A 20,504-nucleotide genomic window follows, 5' to 3' on the forward strand; every position below is an offset into this window, starting at 1 on the left:
CAGACATCCAGAGGCCCCCAGAACACAAGAGACCATGGAAGACCAACAGAGGGGCAGCCGCGCCACTGTTCCAGTAAGAGCTGAGGAGAGTCCCAGATGAGGGCTCGCCCAGCAGCCGCGGAGCAGAAGTCAGGGGGAGTTGCAGTGACGCGCCCGTGAGCTCCGCCGGCCCCCAGCTGTGCCTGAGTGACCGAGCCCCAGGCCGAGAGGCCGGGGGCACCCCACCTCCAAAGGGGCCCGAGCGAGCCCCAGGCCCCAGGCCCCGACAAGCGGCCGCCAAGGAGTGAGCCGGTGTGTACCCGGACGCCCACCCCCAGACACAAAGAACCACCAACACACCGACACCTGAGGGAGTCCGCCACCGGCAGGGGAAGTGGTGGTGGGTGGAGATAGGCCTCCAAACCTTGGAGGGCCTGAGGTGTCCCCAGAGAGGTGGCGTCTGATACCCAACCTGACATATAGACACAGACATACAGGCACACACAGACACAAACATCCATTCCCACCCTCATGCTCTCATATGCACTCACTCCACACTCAACCAACGTGGAGACAGACATAAAGAGACGCTGTACACACAATCACACTCCCCAAGCGTACTCTACAAACCGGGTCTAGGTACCCTTGCCCCTGGAGGGGGGAATTGCACCCAGACCCAGGTGGTGTTACCCTTTTCCCTGCGGTGGGGAGAGGCAGACCACCCCGACTCCGCAGCAGCAGGGAGGCCCCACACCCCAGACCGCAGTCGGACGGCCAACTCCTCCTACTAGCCCTCCCGCTCCAGCAGGCCGCAGAGAATGGGGGTGGGAGAAGACTCCAAACCTCCCTCCACCCGCTCATTGTAGTGTTGATGCATATGTGTTCTAAGGTGCAATTAAAACCCAGGAGGGCATGGAGCTACCTACATTTCTGACATTCAAAAACCAAACAAAAACAAATCAGTGACCAATATAGCCACCTTTCTTTGCAAGGACACTCAAAAGCCTGCCATCCATGGATTCTGTCAGTGTTTTGATCTGTTCACCATCAACATTGCGTGCAGCAGCAACCACAGCCTCCCAGACACTGTTCAGAGAGGTGTACTGTTTTCCCTCCTTGTAAATCTCACATTTGATGATGGACCACAGGTTCTCAATGGGGTTCAGATCAGGTGAACAAGGAGGCCATGTCATTAGTTTTTCTTCTTTTATACCCTTTCTTGCCAGCCACGCTGTGGAGTACTTGGACGCGTGTGATGGAGCATTGTCCTGCATGAAAATCATGTTTTTCTTGAAGGATGCAGACTTCTTCCTGTACCACTGCTTGAAGAAGGTGTCTTCCAGAAACTGGCAGTAGGACTGGGAGTTGAGCTTGACTCCATCCTCAACCCAAAAAGGCCTCACAAGCTCATCTTTGATGATACCAGCCCAAACCAGTACTCCACCTCCACCTTGCTGGCGTCTGAGTGGGACTGGAGCTCTCTGCCCTTTTACCAATCCAGCCATGGGCCCATCCATCTGGCCCATCAAGACTCACTCTCATTTCATCAGTCCATAAAACCTTAGAAAAATCAGTCTTGAGATATTTATTGGCCCAGTCTTGACATTTCAGCTTGTGTGTCTTGTTCAGTGGTGGTCGTCTTTCAGCCTTTCTTACCTTAGCCATGTCTCTGAGTATTGCACACCTTGTGCTTTTGGGCACTCCAGTGATGTTGCAGCTCTGAAATATGGCCAAACTGGTGGCAAGTGGCATCTTGGCAGCTGCACGCTTGACTTTTCTCAGTTCATGGGCAGTTATTTTGCGCCTTGGTTTTTCCACACGCTTCTTGCGACCCTGTTGACTATTTTGAATGAAGCGCTTGATTGTTCGATGATCACGCTTCAGAAGCTTTGCAATTTTGAGACTGCTGCATCCCTCTGCAAGATATCTCACTATTTTTGACTTTTCTGAGCCTGTCAAGTCCTTCTTTTGACCCATTTTGCCAAAGGAAAGGACGTTGCCTAATAATTATGCACACCTGATATAGGGTGTTGATGTCATTAGACCACACCCCTTCTCATTACAGAGTTGCACATCACCTAATATGCTTAATTGGTAGTAGGCTTTCGAGCCTATACAGCTTGGAGTAAGACAACATGCATGAAGAGGATGATGTGGACAAAATACTCATTTGCCTAATAATTCTGCACTCCCTGTATTTGTATAGTGCTTTACTTGGTCCCTAAGGACCCCAAAGCTCTTTACACATTCAGTCATCCACCCATTCACACACACATTCACACACTGGTGATGGCAAACTACATTGTAGCCACAGCCACCCTGGGGCGCACTGACAGAGGGCATATGCTAGGATGTGGTCCTGCAAAAAGAACAAAAGCAAAATAACGAAATCCCATTGGGTCATTGTGTTGAACATTGTTAAATTAAAATTAAAATGTGTCATTACACTCAGTGGACCAATATGAGTCAAAATATATGCAAATTTTGCATGAGGTACATGACTGTTAAATTGTCTGTCCTGAGCTTTTGTTTCCTATAGCACCCACTTGGCCACACCACCACTTTTCCGTCGCCAAAAGAGGGTAATTGCAAATGTTCGTGGGAAGAATATCACGAATATGGGAAAGGTAAGCCCCGATGGGGGTGATAACCTATGAATGGTCAAATTCTTAAACTGTGATACCTAGCATAAAATTCTCCAAAATTTAGAAACAATAGAAACAGAATGGTGTTCTAGATAAACATAATTTAGCAAACCCCATAGGGATGGAGGTTTTGAATCTATAATATTTTGAAGTAACACTCAATATAATTTTGACCATGTTGATTATGTTTATTCCAGTGTGCAAAGATTGGCTAATCTGACCAGGGAATGCAACAAACAGGACGGTAAGAACAGTCGGCGTTAAAGTCACCTTTGACAGTCCAGACTAGGATGGTGTTCGACATCCTCAGGGTGAAAAAGGGTTGGTGTGACCAAGGTGTGGTTTGGCTTGATGTATCTACATTTCAGCTCAGGATGGGCCAGTTACCAGGGCATGGAAGAATGACGGGCATTATTTAATGAAGAGAAGGAATTATCTGGGATTGAAGATCCTCTGGGTGAGTGGTTGACTGAAACTTTCAGAAAATAAAAGACACTCAGTCTTCTGAAGGTCATAAGCTTCGTTTGGCGTGACTGTCCGGACTGATATATTGTAGGAAATGACTTTGAGTGCAGAGGGCTAACTGCAAACACACTTACACACCTTATTATGATTATTATTTGACTAATTCTCTAGGTCAGTGAGTTCCAAACATGATATTCTAAACCAACTTTGAATCACTAGAGGAACAATGGATAATAACATTAGATTATCAAGTCTAGGCAGAGAGGTGTTTGGTTTTCTGTCTCGTACAGAGAAAGGCGCAGACACCAGACGAGGTCACTGAGATATGAGGATCCTTCGCAGCAGAGACAGACAGAGAGACTGCCAAGGCAGCAATTGGGGTCAATGGTCATGCCGTTTGGGCTCCTGCTAGTCACGAGAGGATGGATCAGAGAACCACAGAAATAATTGCAAAGGGGTTAGCGGAAATCCAGAAGCACCAGACCAAGGAGGGTCTGGCTAAGAAAGGGGGACTCAGCTGAGACCCCCCAAAAAACATAGATCTTTTAACATAAGGGCAGAATAAATCCCTTGATCAATGCAAGAACTGAAGGGTAGTCTAACCCCTGACGTTGAAGAAAGAAGAGGAGAAGAGCGCAGAGAATCGCCCATTATTTGTTTAACTGTAAAGAAGGTCAAAAGCCCCTCAGACAGAGGTTCTAGTCTGAGCACAAAGGTGGAGGCAGGAAACAACCAGAATGGGGATCGGGAAAGCTGAAAGTAATGGGAGATCTGAGAATTAGCTTTGGTGATAGTCTGTGACTTTTATGTTATGACAATTGCCCAAGCAGTCATCCCATATATGGTCCACCCGTCAAAGGGAGATAGAAGGCCAAAGAGAGAAAGAAGCATAGAGAACTGACACCTAGTGGGTAAAAAGGGTGTGTGTGTAATATCTGGAGAGATGTGCTGCACTTTCATTCCCAGCAACAAAGACCCCATGTGGCTCTGTAACTAGAGCCCTGGCAAGATTCAGAACATAATTTAATGAAAGGGGTGTATTATGTCCATTAGGGTTTCCTTGTTCATTTTTACAGCTAGTTGGGTACAAAACACAACAGGGCAGTGTTGAGCTTTTGTTACCTAGTGGCTACACAAGCCAGGAAGTACCAACGACTGGATTTGGTGTGTGGTAGTAACAGGTAAATGAACTTTTTTTAAATTACTTGAATATATATGAGTGCTTGTGTATAAATACACAAACAATACTCATGGGCTTTCAATTGTGTAATTTAAGTGATCTTGGTGATCTCTGTTTTGGAAGTTCAGTTAACGCTAGAAATGTGTTTTTGAGTTTTTATGTGCTTTGGAGTTTGTATGTCAGGGGTCTCAAACTCGCGGCCCGCTGGTCATTTGCGGCCCACTGCACCTCTACTTGCATATTGATGTGAAGAAATATTTTTTTTAATTATTATATGAAAAATTATCTAATACGATGGCAGAGTGTTACAGGCATGGCCCTTTATGACTGTAGCCTCATGTGCAGTGTAGTACTTGCTGCAGGGATAACGTGTGGGTCCGCCCCTCCCGCTGTGTATGTGTGAGCGTGAGGGAGGGAGAAAAAGTAAAGTCGAAAAGTTCGAGGTGCTACCAAGCAGAAACAGGAGATGGAAGCATGTAAATATAAAAATAACCACCGCAGCCAAAAAGAGTGACTAACGAGCCCAGTTGTAAGTAAGCTATTAAGAATCGACTGTACACTGTGTGTGTTTTCCTACGAAACAATAAAGTTCTGCTGGAGCAGCCTTTCAACGCCTCTCTCTGGCTCTCGCTAGCAAAGTTGACCCAGGCAGTAAAACTCGTTCCCGACACGGAACCCAAAGTATTAGCCCGAGGTCTCCTTACCACGGTTCGGGGCTGCGGGCCTGGCCGAGGTAACAAGAGAGAGCAAACATGTTGAGGGCTGTGTTAGTTCAGTGAGAGATTTATTTGGAAAGAAAACAATTTTCACTTTCAGTCGAAAACTAATGTGCACGCTTATACCTGCAATTGTTTGTTGTTAAATACAAACATAAATGTAACAAAAGTGCTTCCACGTGTCTGGCAAGAAAGAGCTGTTTATTTGGTAGTTCAATGAAACTACTGTACTACACTGCTGAGTGACTGTCTTCTGCTCGTCAAATACATTTCATTGCAATGTTGACCCTGCGCTAACTTGCGTATGACAAATTAAACTGAAAGGCTTCAGATAGTTAAGAGTGAGAAAAAAATTGCATTCATGTTTCCAATTTTGACTTGTTACACAATATTTGGAATTAAATAGAACTAACAAAACACTACATTTTAGGAAATATCAGTGGGTGTTCGTTTTTTTGTACTACTTGGACACTAATGTGGCCCAATGAGAGGATGGTGCCAGAAGTGGCCCGCGGCTCATTTGAGTTTGAGACCCTTGTTGTACATACTTTTTGGATTTTGTATGTGCTTTGTCTCTAGGGGCCACCATATTTATTTATACGTAAACATATATAAATAAAACCACTTTTTTAACATTAGTAATTCCTTTTGTGCATACTTTTATATTGTTAATAATAAATTAATTAAAGCAACAAAAGAACCTGAAGAGCTGGCTCTTTTTAGTGAGCCGAGCCGAAATAGCCGGTTCTGGGGGTTGGGAAGCGCATCTGTAACCAGAAGGTTGCCGTTTGATCCCCGGGCTCTCTGTCCTGGTCGTTGTGTCTTTGGGCAAGACACTTCACCTACTGCCTACTGGTGTTGGCCAGAGGGGCCGATGGCACCATATGGCAGCCTCGCTTCTGTCAGTCTGCCCCAGGGCAGCTGTGGCTAACTGTAGCTTGCCTCCACCAGTGTGTGAATGTGAGAGTGAATGAATAGTGGAATTGTAAAGTGCTTTGGGTGCCTTGAAAAGCGCTATATAAATACAATCCATTATTATTACTATTATTCTCTAAAAAGAGACGGAAAGCCCATCACTCTGTGTGTTTATTGGCAGGAAATGTCGTCAAAATGACATACTTCCATGCTACGGCTTATTCTCAGTATTCTCGTAAAAATCTGCCTCAACAATCTGAGTTTGAAGCAAGGTTATTATCGTTAACGAAAACTAACGAAATAATGAAAACTAGAAGTGAAAAAACATTTTCGTTAACGGAAATATAATAAAAACAAAAAAAGGAAAACTAACCAAAACTGTAATGAGTGCTCACAAAACTAACTAAAATTAACTGCATTTATAGCAAAAATGTGTTTAGTTTTCATTGATGTGTGCGTGTCATACAATAGTCAAGGGTGAAAATGAAGTTTAGTTTCCAGATTTTTTTCTTGCTGTCTCATTATGCCAGCAGGTGGCAGTACGTTAGTCGAGTCATCTGTGTTGCTGCTCCGTCCAGGCGCAGAATCATGTCAGGAAAAGTCGGGAGAAAGCGCCAGAGTCCAATTTGGGATTACTTTGAATATGACTGTGTTTTGGATGAAGCAAGTGTCTTGTAGTGGAAAGAGACAAATTATGAGGGACATTTCTAAAGGGAAGAAAATCCCACAAACCTTAAAGTGCACTTGAAAAGTTCACACAAGAAGGCTAACCTAGCTTACCTTGAGAAGGGAGCACACTCAACCCTCATCCCCAGAAACAGAAGCTAACCCCAGGCAAGGCAGCGTGATGCATCCCGAGACAACAGGACGGGGATATCTACACAACTGTGTGAGTCAATTGCCTTCAAAAAGTTTATCAATTCACTTGAACCAAAATTACGAACACCCGGTGCTGCAAGAGTTAATAGTCTCATTGGGGCCAAGATATACATTTTGTAGTTGCCTGGTATCAATGGTTGTTCATCTGCCTTTATTTATTTATTTATTTATTTATTTGGGTATGGTAGCTGGAATAGCAACATACCCAAGGATAAGCAGAAGAGAATGACTGATATGATGAAACTGGGATTTTGTTACACTTAATTATTGCAAACAAAACTAAAACTATAACTGAAACTAATCAAAACTAAACTGAAACTAAGGATTTTCAAAAAAATAAAAAATAAACTAGCAAACAATTGGTAAAAACTAATTAAAACTCATATAAAATTGAAAATCTGAAGTCGAAACTAAATAAAAATAAAAACTAATGAAAATTGCAAAACTATTAAAACCCTGGTTTGAAGTCTAATTTGGTTTTGGTTCCTTTAATAGTTATTTGTTTGTATTGCAGTGTGGCATTCTAAGATTTTTGAAATTAGACAAAAAAAATTTTTTGTCACACAGATCTTTTTTTTTAGGCAAACAAACCTTTATTACTTTTTAGAAACGCACATGCCATTATGCAGCATTGATAGTCACACATAAAAATCATTGTAGTCAAGAACAAAGTGGGGAAAATAATGAATTTTGGACCATTGCTTTAAATTTGAAAAAAAATATTGGCCACCTGCTGGCCAAATAAAAAAGAAATTTAAGCCCCCGAATCCCCAGAAAAATACTTATCTCCAGAACTGCATTAATTTATGTTATAATAAATTTGGGATGAAAAATAGCGTTTATAATGGTTTTCAATGGGGCGTTTTTTGCCCCCAGGCCTAAAGGTGGATGCATGTTTGTAGCTTAGCCATTTTAAGCTAATCTAATGAACTTTGACCACAATTTTAAAATAAGATAAATAAAAATGTTTGGCATGTTTGGCTATATTCTATTCAACACAGTGAAAATGATTTGAAATAAAAAAAAATAAATAAAATAAAAAAACAGTGGCTGAAAAATGGCTTGAGGACCTCTTAAGGGTTCCCTGCTCCCTCCTTTCATTTAAATAATTCTGTTCTGGCACTGAACAACTAAACCTTCATGGGAAATAAACAATAAATCTGATGAGGAAATGACATGGAAAAGCCTTCACAAAGACCCATACTTTCCCTGCATAATTTTTTTTAGGTCCTCCACAGAGGTTTCAGTCTTCCCCCAAAGGAAAATAATGATGATCGTAATCAAAACTTTTTAATATATGCTTATATTGCTTGATTTTTAACAGTTTCCAGACTAAATATGCCCACCCCCACACATTTCCAATCAAAACCAGAAAAAACCCAAAGATGTTAAAAAACAAACAAGGGCTGTGTGAGACATTTGCAGCTGACTACCTCCTGCTGGATTCACATCACTGTGAACTCACGTCTGTCCTCAGAGCATCTGGCTTTTTGCCACGAAAGGTGGGATGAGTGGGATGAAGAGAAAGTTCTACCTTGGTGCTTGGCTGTATTTGTGTTGTGCTGTTTTTTTCTCCTTCTGTCTATTGTGTCATTTTTATGTAGTAGATTATACTTGCAAAAGAAACCAATAAAAGCACAATAACAGCTCTCAGTCCAACATACTTACCTTTTGGAATAACTTTTAGGTGGATGATGCTGATGGGATCAGTCTTTAAAATGTATAACTTTCTACCGTCTCTCAGTTCCTGGATGATGCAACACTCGTATGTTCCACTATCAGCAGTCGTCACATCCTTCAGAATCAAAGACATGACTCCATCCTTCATCTGTCTGTCCTGCAGATCCACCCGGTTCTTAAAAGATGGATGCTGATAATCTCGAACAAACTCTTTTTCCCAGTACCAAAAGACATATTGTGCCTTCAAGTCACGTCTGCTCCACTCTACACCTGGTATGAGGACAGCGTTTGGAGCTCGACATGTCAGAGTGACGTTCTGTCCAGACTCAGCTGTGATGATTTTTTGGCCTGAAAGAGGAAACAACAGAGAGCAGAGAGGTTAAAGAACTAACTGATAACTACAACAGCCAATCACAGACAAAAAAAAATACAAACCAAGAAAAAGACCCAACGCTATATATGTATATGTCTCATGTTTCAACTAGTTCTTCAACGTGCAGCCCTTTACCTACTTTGTCTAAGTTACTATAAACATTTAGGAATAACAGAAGTGAATCACCTCTTTTCTGCAGGCTGTAGCCAGTTTTAAAGTATAAAGTACGACTACAAAGATCCAAGCTTCAGACTTTTATTCTTCTCAGAAACATCAGACATCAAAAACCAAGAAGCAGCTATATGTATTCCAGGGGTCGGCAACCTGGGGCATGTGAAGGCTTAACTGATGGCACGACCATATCTGGAGTAGCCATCGGGCACACTGGGTATTTTCTTGGTGGGCCGATGATTTTTAATTTTTTTTTGTAATGGTATAAAAATTGAAAGATGGTGGATTGGCCAGATGTTGGCAGGTGCAAAAATAACTCAGTTGTTTGGTGGTGGCTATGGCAGAGCTTCCCAGAGGTGGATGAGGGAAGGGGAGGCAGGAGGAAGAGAGACGCGAGGCGGCCGCCGGTCTGAGTGTCAGGTGAACTGAACTTCAGGTAAGAAGTTATGACCTGCAGTCTATCTGGGTCAGATATAAACCAAGTTTAGGTGGAGTTGATTTTCATTATGCTGACTTTTTCGTTCTTGGTACTAGCTAGCATGAGTTTCTATACAGCTGGGTGGTGTTCATGGAGCTGCATTTTCACCTGCTGGACATCATTACCTGACAAGTTTAACTGTATTCAGAACATTACAGAGGCCTTGTTGACAGTATTTGCCTCTACATGTCTGTGTGAGCAGATTTTCTCTGACACAAAAAGTGTCCTGAGGTAGCCGTCTGAATGCTGGACACTCGGAGAACTGTGTCTCTGTGCGGGAGACCAGAGATCACATTATCATGTGTATCTCTGTATTAACAAACATGTCATATTGGCCCAGTTTATTTTTCTTATCATTGTTGTCAGGAGACCATAAAAAGCATTTGCATTCTCTGTTGTACAGTTCATTTGCTGTTATGGATAAAAATTATTGTGTTTTGTTTCAAAATAGCTGATAACTATTCGCTGATAGCTGCCAACATTTGCGAACAAATATAATCTTATAGAGTGGTTCCATATAGTGTGTAATATATATATATAATTCTTTATATATAATGCATATAAAGCGTTATTAAATTTATTGCTAATGCAATCATATGCACATTTACTTCTGAGGAAATTTTAGATGGCACTCATAATCAGAAGGGTTGCCTACCCCTGATCTATACTGACAATAGTACTAACTGAACTCTACCAACTCACTTTGAGGAACAACACTCAGGTAGGTGGTGCTGATGGGGTAACTATCCAGACTGGCTCTCTTCCTGCGGTTCACTCCTCTCTGGGCCACATAACACTCGTATGTTCCAGTGTCATTAATTGTCACATTCTTCAGAATCAAAGACATGTCTTTATCCTTCATCTTTCTGTCCTTCAGATGCACCCGGTTCTTAAAAGATGGATGCTGGTGGTAATCTGGAAAAAGCTTGTAGTCCTGATAATAAAGGACATATTTTGGCTCCAAGTCAACTCTGCTCCACTCTGCAGCTATTATGGGGTTGTTGCTGATTAGAGCTGGACATGGCAGAGTGACCGTCTGTCCCATCACAGCTATGATGATTTTTTTGTCTGAAAGAGAAAAACACAGAATGGTTAAAGAAGAGAAGTGATCACTAGAGCAGCCAATCATATATATTTATATATATGTGTATGTGAGTGTGTATAACCTGAACCAACTCACTCGACGGAATAACACTCAGATAGATGGTGCTGATGCGATGACCTTTCGGACTGGCTATCTCCCAACCCAACAATTCCCTCTGGACCACATGACACTCGTATGCTCCCGCGTCATCAGTAGTCACATCCTTCAGAATCAAAGACACGTCTCCATTCTTCATCTGTCTGTCTTGCAGATCCACCCTTTTCTTAAAAGACGGATGCTGATTTTCTGGATGAAATCGCTGATTCGGGTAAGAAAGGACACATTCTTCTCCCAGGTCAGCTCTTTTCCACACTACAGTAATGATAGGCTTAAAACTTGTGAGTGGAACTCGACATGGTAGAATTACGTTCTGCCCAGAATCAACTATGATGTTTTTCTGGTCTGAAGGAGGAAAACAACACACAGAGTAGAGAAATCAAAGAACTAACTACAGCAGCCAGTCACAGAAAAAAAAAAAATATATTTTTTTTTCTGTGACTAATAATAATAATAATAACAATAATTATATATATATATATATATATATATATATATATATATATATATATATATATATATATATATAAAGTATTAGCAAAGGGACCTCTGGCTAATACGTCGGATCCCGTGTCGGGCTCATAGCCGAAAACTAGCTTTACTTTGTTGTTTGGGTCAACTTTGCTACCGAGAGACAGAGAGAGGCGTTGGAAGGCTACTCCATTGGAACTTATTATTTCGGGGGAAAACACGAAAAATGTGTATAATCGAGTCTTAATAGCGTACTTACAAGCGGGCTCGTCAGGCAACTCGTACTTTTCCACTCTACTTTTTCTCATTCCCTCGCTCATAGACACCCAACGGGTATGGCAAACTATTCTCACTGCAGAACGGACTACACTGCCCATGAGGCTACATTCGTTAGGGCTATGCCTGCAACAATCAGCCTGTTGCCGTCACATTAAATCATTTTTGGAATAAACATTTTTTAAAACATTTCTTCATGTCATTATGTGGGCTGCAAGTAGAGGTGACATGGGGCGCGAGAATGAGACACCGGCATTAAAGCCTTGTAATGCATGTTTTGTTTGGGTTTCCACTGGCGTGGAATTACCAGAAACAGAGGGCACAGCCTAACATATGAAACAGGAAAAGACCGCAGTGTAATCCATTTATTTCAACAAAGTAACTGTATTCTCAATATCACTCTTTTAAACTGTAACTGTAACGGAATACAGTTACTCATATTTTGTATTTAAATTCGTAACACTGGTACATGTATTCCATTACTCCCCAATACTGGTGGTACCAGAAAGCCAAAGAAGAAAGGACGGGGATCCATGAACCATCATGGAAGAACAGGCCCCTGCACGGCACGTAGTACTGGCAGATAGAGGAAGTGGCTGGCATCCTGAAATTCTACCAGCAGATAGACAAAGCTGGACCGAAATAAAGCACTGAGTCACTAATCATGGCATGGCATGCTATTTTTTCATGGTCAGTGTAAATGTCGGGTACAGAAGATTATATAGGTCCCTCATCCTATTCATGTGAACCCCTCCTTCATGTAAAACTCAAACTTACCTGGAGGAACAACAGTTAGGTAGGTGCTTCTGATGGGGTGAATATAGCGACTGGCTCGTTTCGTTTTTCTCTGGTCAACGTAACACACATAGAGTCCTGAGTCATCAGCTGTCACATCCTTCAAAATCAAAGACACGTCTCCATCCTTCATCTGTCTGTCCTTCAGATCCACCCTGTTCTTAAAAAATGGATGCTGATAATCTGTATCAATCTCATCATCCTGGTAAAAAAGGACATATTCTGGCTCCAGGTCAGGTCTTATCCATAATGCAGCTATGATGGGGTCATTGCTGTTTGGAGCTTGACATTCTAGAGTGGCCGTGGACTTGTCTCCCCCAAAAATTATGTTGTTATTGTGGTCTGAAAGAAGAAACAAAATAGAGCACAGAGGTTAAAGAACTAACTGATCACTACAGCAGCAGCCAATCACAGAAAAGAACAGGGGATGCTATGGCAACCTAGACATCTCTTCTCAACAACAGATGTCTACAAATGCACCTGTCTTTTACAGGCTGTAGCCAGTTTTAAAGTATAAGGTACAAGTACAAGGATCCAAGCTTTGTTCACCTCAGAAACATCAGACATCAAGAACCAGGAAGCAGCTTCATCTCTACTAACAAACTGAACTCTACCAACTCACTTTGAAGAGAAACAGTCAGGTAGGTGGCTCTGATGTAGTAACCATCCAGACTCATTGTTTTGCTGTGGTTCGCTCCTTTCTGGACCACGTAACACTCATATGCTCCCGCGTCATCAGTAGTAAGATCCATCAGAATCAAAGACACGTCTCCACCCTTCATCTGTCTGTCCTGCAGATCCACCCGGTTCTTAAAAGACGGATGCTGGTAATCTGGAACAAGCTTATTGTCCTGGTAAAAAAGGACATATTCTGGCTCCAGGTCACGTCTGCTGCACTCCACAGCTACAATGGGGTTGTTGTTGCTTGGAACTTGACATGGCAGAGCGATGGTCATTCCAGTCCGACCTAATATAACTTCTTCTACTGAAAGAGGAAACAACAGAGGGGTTCAAGAGATCAACGAACAACCTGAGCTACTGGGAGATCAGGGAGCTTTTTACTGTACATTGCTTCAGACAAACACAAGGGGCACATTCAGTCAATGACTGACTGTCTAGTGAAGGAATATTGTGTGAACTCACTTAATGAAGGGCTACTGTAGTTACAGCACCACTGTTTCATAATTACTTATTATTTAGTCTATAAATACACTGTTATGCTTTGTCTTCTGTATATTTTATATATTTTATTTTATTGTTTACTCTATTTAATTTGTAAAATATGTATACACACACACACACACATAGAAAAACATATCTAGTATACACATCCAGTAATGCATATACTATTATATATTGTACATATATTTATTAGTCTCAGATTTAGCCAATTTTTATATTTTTCTTGTTTTACATTATTGTATTTTTGTCCAACTCTGTTGCTTGTGCAGCTCGAACACAAGATTTTCACTCACATGTGCTGTACCAGTGTACCTGCACATGTGAAGTGACAATAAAAGTGATTTGATTTGATCTGCATTTTATATATTGTTGTGATATTTTGATACTATGGTAGCATTTACAGGATATTGTTTTGTAGTGATATTATACAGAAAAGAGTTACTCAATAAGGCCCATTTACTAGTTGTTTTTCTCTTTCTCTCTGACCCAAGAATTGATGTGTAAGAATCACAGGCTGGTACCCCAAGGTCGAAAATACCACAGAAACGAGACCACTTCCTTATTCCCATCCTCCCTTCCTTATCTTTTATAAAAGAGCTTGTTAAAGGCCAGGTGGTTTGTTTCAGAATTCACTAATGAAAGAACTCTGTATTCTATGTCTAGGAGTGTATTTTGCTGGGATGATCATAAATTGTAGCTGAAGAGATAAACTACACAAAGGATACTTCTTTGCTCAGAAGGCAGGAAGACGTTTCCTTATTTGGTCTGTACCGGTTTGAACTGAGAACCTGCTGACACACGAACCTTTTTTTCCTCTATATAAGCTGTTATGTACTAATAAACCTTTGAGTTGATTGTGGGAGAGCAAGCTGAAACAGTCTATGTGTCACTTTGTTCTCCTAACTGCTCCCGGTGCTGTAACTAACCCGCTGAACGGCATACTTGAGCGTTACTTTGAATAATTAGGAGTCTTATAAGGAAAGGGAAAAACTCTGCTTATCGCTCACGCCACGGAGGAAACCCGGGATGGATATTTCCTTCATATATATATATATATATATATATATATATATACACATATATATATACATACATATATAAAATAAAAGAAAGTAACTTCCAATAGTGTTAACGTACTACACAGGTCGTTGTAAGTGGGCTAAAGCAGTTAATTAAAAGTAGTCTAACATAAATGTAAATTCTGTAATTTGATTATTTTAATAAACCATGTAACTTGGATGGATTTGATGCTGGCGTGACCACAGTGCACACATCTGCTGTTGCTCACAGTGGTCCAAGGGATCGCTCAGGGAGTTTGTGTGTTCGCTCAGACACATGAAAAATTAGAGGGAACATCAGATGTGCTCTGGGGTGAACTTTGACCTGTAGGTATGAGAAAATGAAGCAGGTGTAGCAGGAAGAGAGGACAAGCTCAGGTAAACAAAGTGCTCACAAGCTAAATGACGCAGCTCTCCTCCTCCCACATTTCTGGTTTAACAGAATTGCTTGGAAAAGAAACAGACGTCAGATCAGTCCTTAAGCTTTAACTCTCGGCAGATGTGGCAGGTCATACAGCCCAGTTAAACACACCTTTAAAACAATGAACAGAATCCTTGAAGAGTGTTAATAATTTATAAATCTGACATTTAATCTCACCTGCAGAGACAAACGAGAGGCAGACAGACAGTAAAGTCCAGCAGATAAATGCAGACGTTACAGCAGACATTGCTCCTTCGTTTAAAGTGTAATAAATGTCCAAAAGATGGTGGTATTCTTCAACAATTAAAAAATCCCTGAACTTAAAATCTGATGTATTTTTAAAGAAAGCTGAAAGTCTCTTAGTGTGATACCAGTAATCAGTTAACTTGTTCTTCCGATTGTCCAGACAGACGAGTGTTTCTTTCTCTTTCTCTTTACTCGAGTTTACGGTAGCGCAGTCTGCAGACCTTTACGTCTTTTTATTGGCCCGGTGAGCGTAAACACTGTAGATTCGTGCCAATAGGAGCGGCGAATCCGAAGTTGCATCACCCCGCAGCGGAACAGCGAAGAAGCCGGCAATGGAAGAGTCCGCTACTTTTGACAGATGCATCTATGGTCAGAAAGGGTTTGAAGATCACACCTTTTAAGAGATGTGGGAATTATATTGTCAGTACAGCAGCCAAAAGGACAGACCTGAGAAGTTCAGTGATGAGCAGAAGGAGGTCATTCAGAAGGCACACAGTTTTGTTTGTTTGTTTGTTTTTTCACTTTATTTATCACATTTTAGACATACAGTCAAGTTAAACAGGAATCACATAAAAGATGACATTGTGTACAATTTGGAACAAAGAGAGTGACAGGGACAGTGAGACAAAAGTGAGAACAAAAAATAAAATAAATTAAGGGGAACATAAATAAACAAAAGTTAGCAAGAGCCAAATTCAAGTTAGTAGTTTCAAACGGTTACAGATGTTAACAGTCACGAGGGCCTTGGCGTTTTTTGATGAGGAGATTGTCCTTATATATTGTGCAAGTTCCATTTTTAATACAAGAAGTTCAGGCTTTCTGCCGAGGACTATGCTTTTGCTTTTGCCAAAAATAAAACCAAATTTATAAAGAAGAAAGCATCATTGTCCTTGTCTTTAAAATTATAACAGCCAAAGATAACATCCTTATAGTATAGTTGAAGATTAGGGAGAACAGAGTCAGTAATAAACTTGTGGAAATCCTTCGAGAATCCTTCCCGACGTCAGTCTCCGCCTGCTTCAGCGACCGTTTTTCCCTTCGATCCTTTTTCTCAGCCCGGCTCCGCTCGCTCTCCGTCTGTAACGGCTGTTCCGAAGCCAGGCTTCGTGCACTGATCGTTACTAGAGTAACTGCTTGCCTGTTCCAACCCATCGCTAGCCTTCGCCGCGTTTGGGTCTAGCCAGCACGCCACACGGGCACACCGAATTACTGTGTTTAATTCGTGCGTTTCCCTCGATCGTGACAGGAGCTCCTGATATGAAGAGAACGCTGTCTGAGCGGCGAACAGGTGGGTGGTGTCTCCCTTTCAAACCCGACCCCGTGATCAGCTGATCACTACCTGACAGGAACAAGTAAGTGCTGTGCAGCAGAACAGGGCAGTAAATTACTTAGTTAAAGGTAGTGATATGTGATTAATCTTGGCAAAGTGTGCATTTTTTCCATCGATCGCGGTACTCACAATGAACTGTATTGTTTAGCAACGGCTGACGAGTACCCCCAGGTGTGATCCTTCATTGTGGCCAGGTGATGATGCTGAACTGATAGCTGCATCCCAGTCTGTGGAGGGTATGTGAGATTCAGAGTTAATATACATTGTAGGCTACTGTTTGTACAAAGTCATTATAATTACAAAACTAATTGTTCATATCATTTATAGATTTACTGAAGTCCCAACACTCCACATCTGCAAGTCAACCTCTAAAGCAACAGCTGACAAGCAGAGGTGCTTCCTCCTCCCAGACGTCTGGAACACAGACACAGCTCACCTGTCCAAGGAGTTTGAGAACACTGTACAGTCACAAAACAAATCTACTGTGCAGCCCAAACACCGTGAGTCCACAGAGGCTGCCACACAGTCCATAAAACTTGACACTGTTGGACTCACTAAGTCATCTGCATCCCAGTCATGATCATACAACACAATTACCATTGTGAGTCATTCACCTGTAAGTGATATTTATTTGAAATCAGACTATTTCAGTTAGAGTGTGTGTGTGCGTGCGTGTTGTTGTAGTATTCTATGTCATATGTGTGTGTTTCAGGTGGAGCTAGAGGGATCGGTGTGTCTCTGGGAAAATCCTAATGGTATCCCATCTGCTGACATTTCCTGGCTTAAAGAGGACACTGAAAGAGGGCTGTTTACTCCTGTTCAGACATACAAGGATGTCACTGGTGTGTTAAAGAGGCGACGGGTGATTAAATCAGATAGCATGTGGTTTTGCCCACCAGAACCTCCTGGCTATGCCAGGGCTGCTGTGCCCAGTGTACAGCTCTTTTTTTCGCAGCCACGTCTTTTTGTGGGGTCCTTTTGGGTATGGAAGTCCTCTCTGAAGTGTCCTCGAGCTGATGAATGTGTGGGTAAAGGACAAAATGTGCACATATACAAGTCTGGCTATCGCCAGGGTAATTTCACATAAATATTTTACTCAAGTCTTCAAATGTAAACGGTAAAACTGCCATCCTTGATTCATATGCCTATTTTGGTCATTTTCCTCTCTTCATTATAGACTTCAGGTACGTCACATCTGTGACGTGTCCAACTGGTACACGATGCTTACTGAGGTCCCGTGCTGTGGACATGTACAAAGGCAGGCAGAAGTGGCGGAGGAGGAAAAGTTGGTCGGTGGCTTGCCTGGGACTCGGCAATTTTATCACAACTCAGGAACACCAAGCCATGTTCCCGGCAATCCTGACTAGCAAGTGAGTAAAATGATCACCACGTTCATTTGTATTTTAAAGGCTATAAGTTTGTTTTTGTAGGGTTTCTGTTGTTGTTGTTGTTGTTTTGTAAAAGTTCTCAATCACTCACTCAATTCAACATCAAGAACTTGGCTGTGACTGTCCTTGAGGGCGTGGTGTGGATACGAATGTTGTGCTCTTTCTGAGAGACAGAACCAAAGGAAACACTATGGTCAAGCTTTGGCAGCAGATACAGGAGAATCACATGTAGGAGTACCTTCAGCGGAAGGACCTGTGCACCACACTCCTAATGACTTTTGCGGAGCCCGGGGGTATCGTCTCATCCTTACAGCACACATTCCAGGCACCACTTCCTCCAAGAGAGCTTCCCTTTGCATGGCTCTTGCACCACACTTTCCTGCTGGCAGAGGCCAGCAATATGAGGGATTACCGAAGCCAGATTCTGTCCACTTTTGGCACAGTGCTGAAAATGGATTCCACCAACAAAGTATGTACTTCATAATACTGTATCACACACGTTTTGTTTTAAAGTCATGAAACAAGCAAGCAGACCTTGCTTAGTCTTGAAAGACACTGGTCTGTTGTCTTCAACAGATATTGGCCACGTATTTGTTTTGTGTGTGATTAGCCTTTGAACAATTTTTATGGACAGAAAGGTATATCTCTGTATTGTTGTGACAGAGGGGATACAAAAGATGTTCATGGTATTGTAATGGGGTTTTTATTATTTAAAATACTATTACATAATGCAAACATTTCCCTTTTTTTTCTTTTAGGTGGTGAAAAAGCTGTCTGGGGAAGGTCATGGTTCGGAAATGAAATGCTTGTGGAAATGCTTGTGCGTCTGGACATCTTTCACTGGATCCACCGGTTTGATGCAGCCATCCGTACAGAGCCTCATGCAAAGTACTCTGCATTTAAGTCCGCACTGAAGTGAGTCTCTTCAAAACACCTGGTAGAAAAGTCCTCATTTCAAAAGGTTGTTATAATATTAATACAATTTGGGACAAACTGAAGATCACACGCCCAGCACTGCACGGACCAAGGTTTTGAAGGGAAGGAGAGACTTGTTGATGCCAGTCTCCCAGCCCCAGCCACCTCTTCCACCTGTGCCACTACTAGCCGTGGGTTTTTATAATCGATTTATCGACTAAAATCGATTCCGGCTTGGATAACGTGAAATCGATTCCTTAAAATCCTGAATCGATTTTTTTAATATAAATTTATTTTGCCCGAAATGCCAGAATCTCAGGTGAAACCTCAAAATTTCAAAAACCACCAAACATTTAAAACAGTAAATGAGAGCAGGTGCACCGATTCTGCACAAAGACGTAAACACACAGCGCGGATCAGAATCAGTGAGATGTCGCCTTTCTCACCTGACGGCACGGACACGGTCGGGGCTGAAAGCCGACAGCTCGCTGATTCTGATCTGTCGGCGGGTCCGCGCTTTGTGTTCACGCTGTTTTTGCACTGATTCTAAAGCTGTTAGTTTGATCTCTCTCCAAACAATATTGATCGAACCAGCAGCAAAAGGAGATCCAAACTGCGCTTCACATAAACATCGTCATGGATTCACTCTGACTTTTACTGTTTTGCTTCCACCACACTTCATGCACATCTGTCTCTCTCACACACTCTCTCTCTCTCTTCTTGTGTACTTCAAGAACAGTTTCTTGTCTAAAAATCTGTTTTCTGCATTATTTTCTTGCTTTTTACGCACACGTCTACTGTTGTTTACAGTGCTGTGGGCTGCTGGTTTTTTTTGTTTTGTTTGTTTTTGGGTTTTTTGGGTCCTTTTACATACTTCCAACGAAAAGAGAACCTTATTTCTGCTGTTCAATACTGAACAAATTTAAACTTTTTAAAATTATGCAAAATGCTGTGTCTCTAATAAAACCGCTGTAACGTCAGAGGTAATGTTCATATGGTGATTAATGGTTTTCTTTCATTTTTGATCTACTGCAGAATATTTTTATAAAATCCCAGGCCAGGAAAAATCACCGTCATATTTTTCTGTGTTTTATCTTCAGCTACTTTGACACAAAGTCATCTGCTTTGACACTTACACCTTTGATGAAGTCTTGCAAGTGTCAGCTTCCTTTTTATAGATACAAAAATATGTAAATGTACTGATCTGAATTATAATATTTCTGACTGTCAAAATTTCCCAGATTCAAATCAAATCGAATTGAATAGAATCATGGATCAAATCGATTCGGGACCTAGTGAATTGGAATTGAATCGATTCTAGAAATCAGTGACGATACCCAGCCCTAGCCACTACCACCAGCACTTGGAAAGACCCCCCCCCCACAACCTCTACCATCACCAGACCTGTGTCTTCAGTGGCTGCTTCTACATCAACCTCTGAGACTGTTGGGCCCCCCATTCTGCAAAAACATCCCTGCAGCGAGACTATCCCTGGCAATAGTGGCCCTGCTACATCACTCTCTTCCACACTGGCCATAACACCCACCATTACCATACTAGACACCGCAGGCAGGCCTTCAGTCTGGGCAAGGGAAACGCAGTATAAGCGTAAGCTTAAGGATCACCCCATCAGAAGTAGGAGCCAAGGTGTCACGGGTGCAAAACCTCCCCATTTGCAGAATCTGTCGTCAGACAACCCGAGGACATAAAAAATCTAAAAAAAAAAAAAAAAAAGAACTT

At 41.9% G+C, this 20,504-nt stretch overlaps 1 protein-coding gene and 1 long non-coding RNA gene across 5 annotated transcripts; one reads left to right on the top strand and one right to left on the bottom strand.

The window, feature by feature from the left end:
* Positions 1-8,131: 8,131 nt before the first annotated feature.
* LOC146673368 (hemicentin-1-like) lies at positions 8,132-15,516 on the bottom strand. Its single transcript, XM_085390164.1, has 6 exons — positions 15,063-15,516; positions 12,847-13,209; positions 12,207-12,566; positions 10,662-11,027; positions 10,184-10,549; positions 8,132-8,807 (listed from the first exon to the last, which is right to left on the bottom strand). The coding sequence occupies exons 1-6, from the start codon at positions 15,130-15,132 to the stop codon at positions 8,362-8,364; spliced, it is 1,971 nt and encodes a 656-aa protein (XP_085246290.1). The 5' UTR covers positions 15,133-15,516; the 3' UTR covers positions 8,132-8,361.
* Positions 15,517-15,638: 122 nt separating this feature from the next.
* On the top strand, positions 15,639-20,115 carry LOC146673369 (uncharacterized). Of its 4 annotated transcripts, none has more exons than XR_014908603.1 (6): positions 15,643-16,419; positions 16,610-16,697; positions 16,789-17,077; positions 17,174-17,485; positions 17,639-17,831; positions 18,608-20,115. It is a non-coding gene; the product is annotated as an uncharacterized LOC146673369 (long non-coding RNA). The 4 variants fall into 4 exon arrangements; XR_014908605.1 differs by having other exon boundaries at positions 15,649-16,419; positions 17,174-17,303; XR_014908602.1 differs by having other exon boundaries at positions 15,639-16,419; positions 17,174-17,831.
* The last annotated feature ends 389 nt before the right edge of the window (positions 20,116-20,504 follow it).

Source organism: Rhamphochromis longiceps, linkage group LG3 (assembly GCF_057381845.1).
Source record: "Rhamphochromis longiceps isolate RC_006_pf linkage group LG3, R_longiceps_female_GT1.1, whole genome shotgun sequence".
In the NCBI taxonomy this organism is placed as follows: Eukaryota; Metazoa; Chordata; class Actinopteri; order Cichliformes; family Cichlidae; genus Rhamphochromis; species Rhamphochromis longiceps.

What these genes read in the sequence shown, in the direction of transcription:
- LOC146673368 (XM_085390164.1), bottom strand. Translation starts at nt 15,132, where the DNA reads ATGTCTGCTGTAACGTCTGCATTTATCTGCTGGACTTTACTGTCTGTC. An exon ending in CCTGACTGTTTCTCTTCAAA is followed by an intron (nt 12,567 to 12,846) that starts GTGAGTTGGTAG and finishes TTCTTCTTTCAG; the next exon opens with ACCACAATAACAACATAATT. An exon ending in TCTGAGTGTTATTCCGTCGA is followed by an intron (nt 10,550 to 10,661) that starts GTGAGTTGGTTC and finishes TTTCTCTTTCAG; the next exon opens with ACAAAAAAATCATCATAGCT.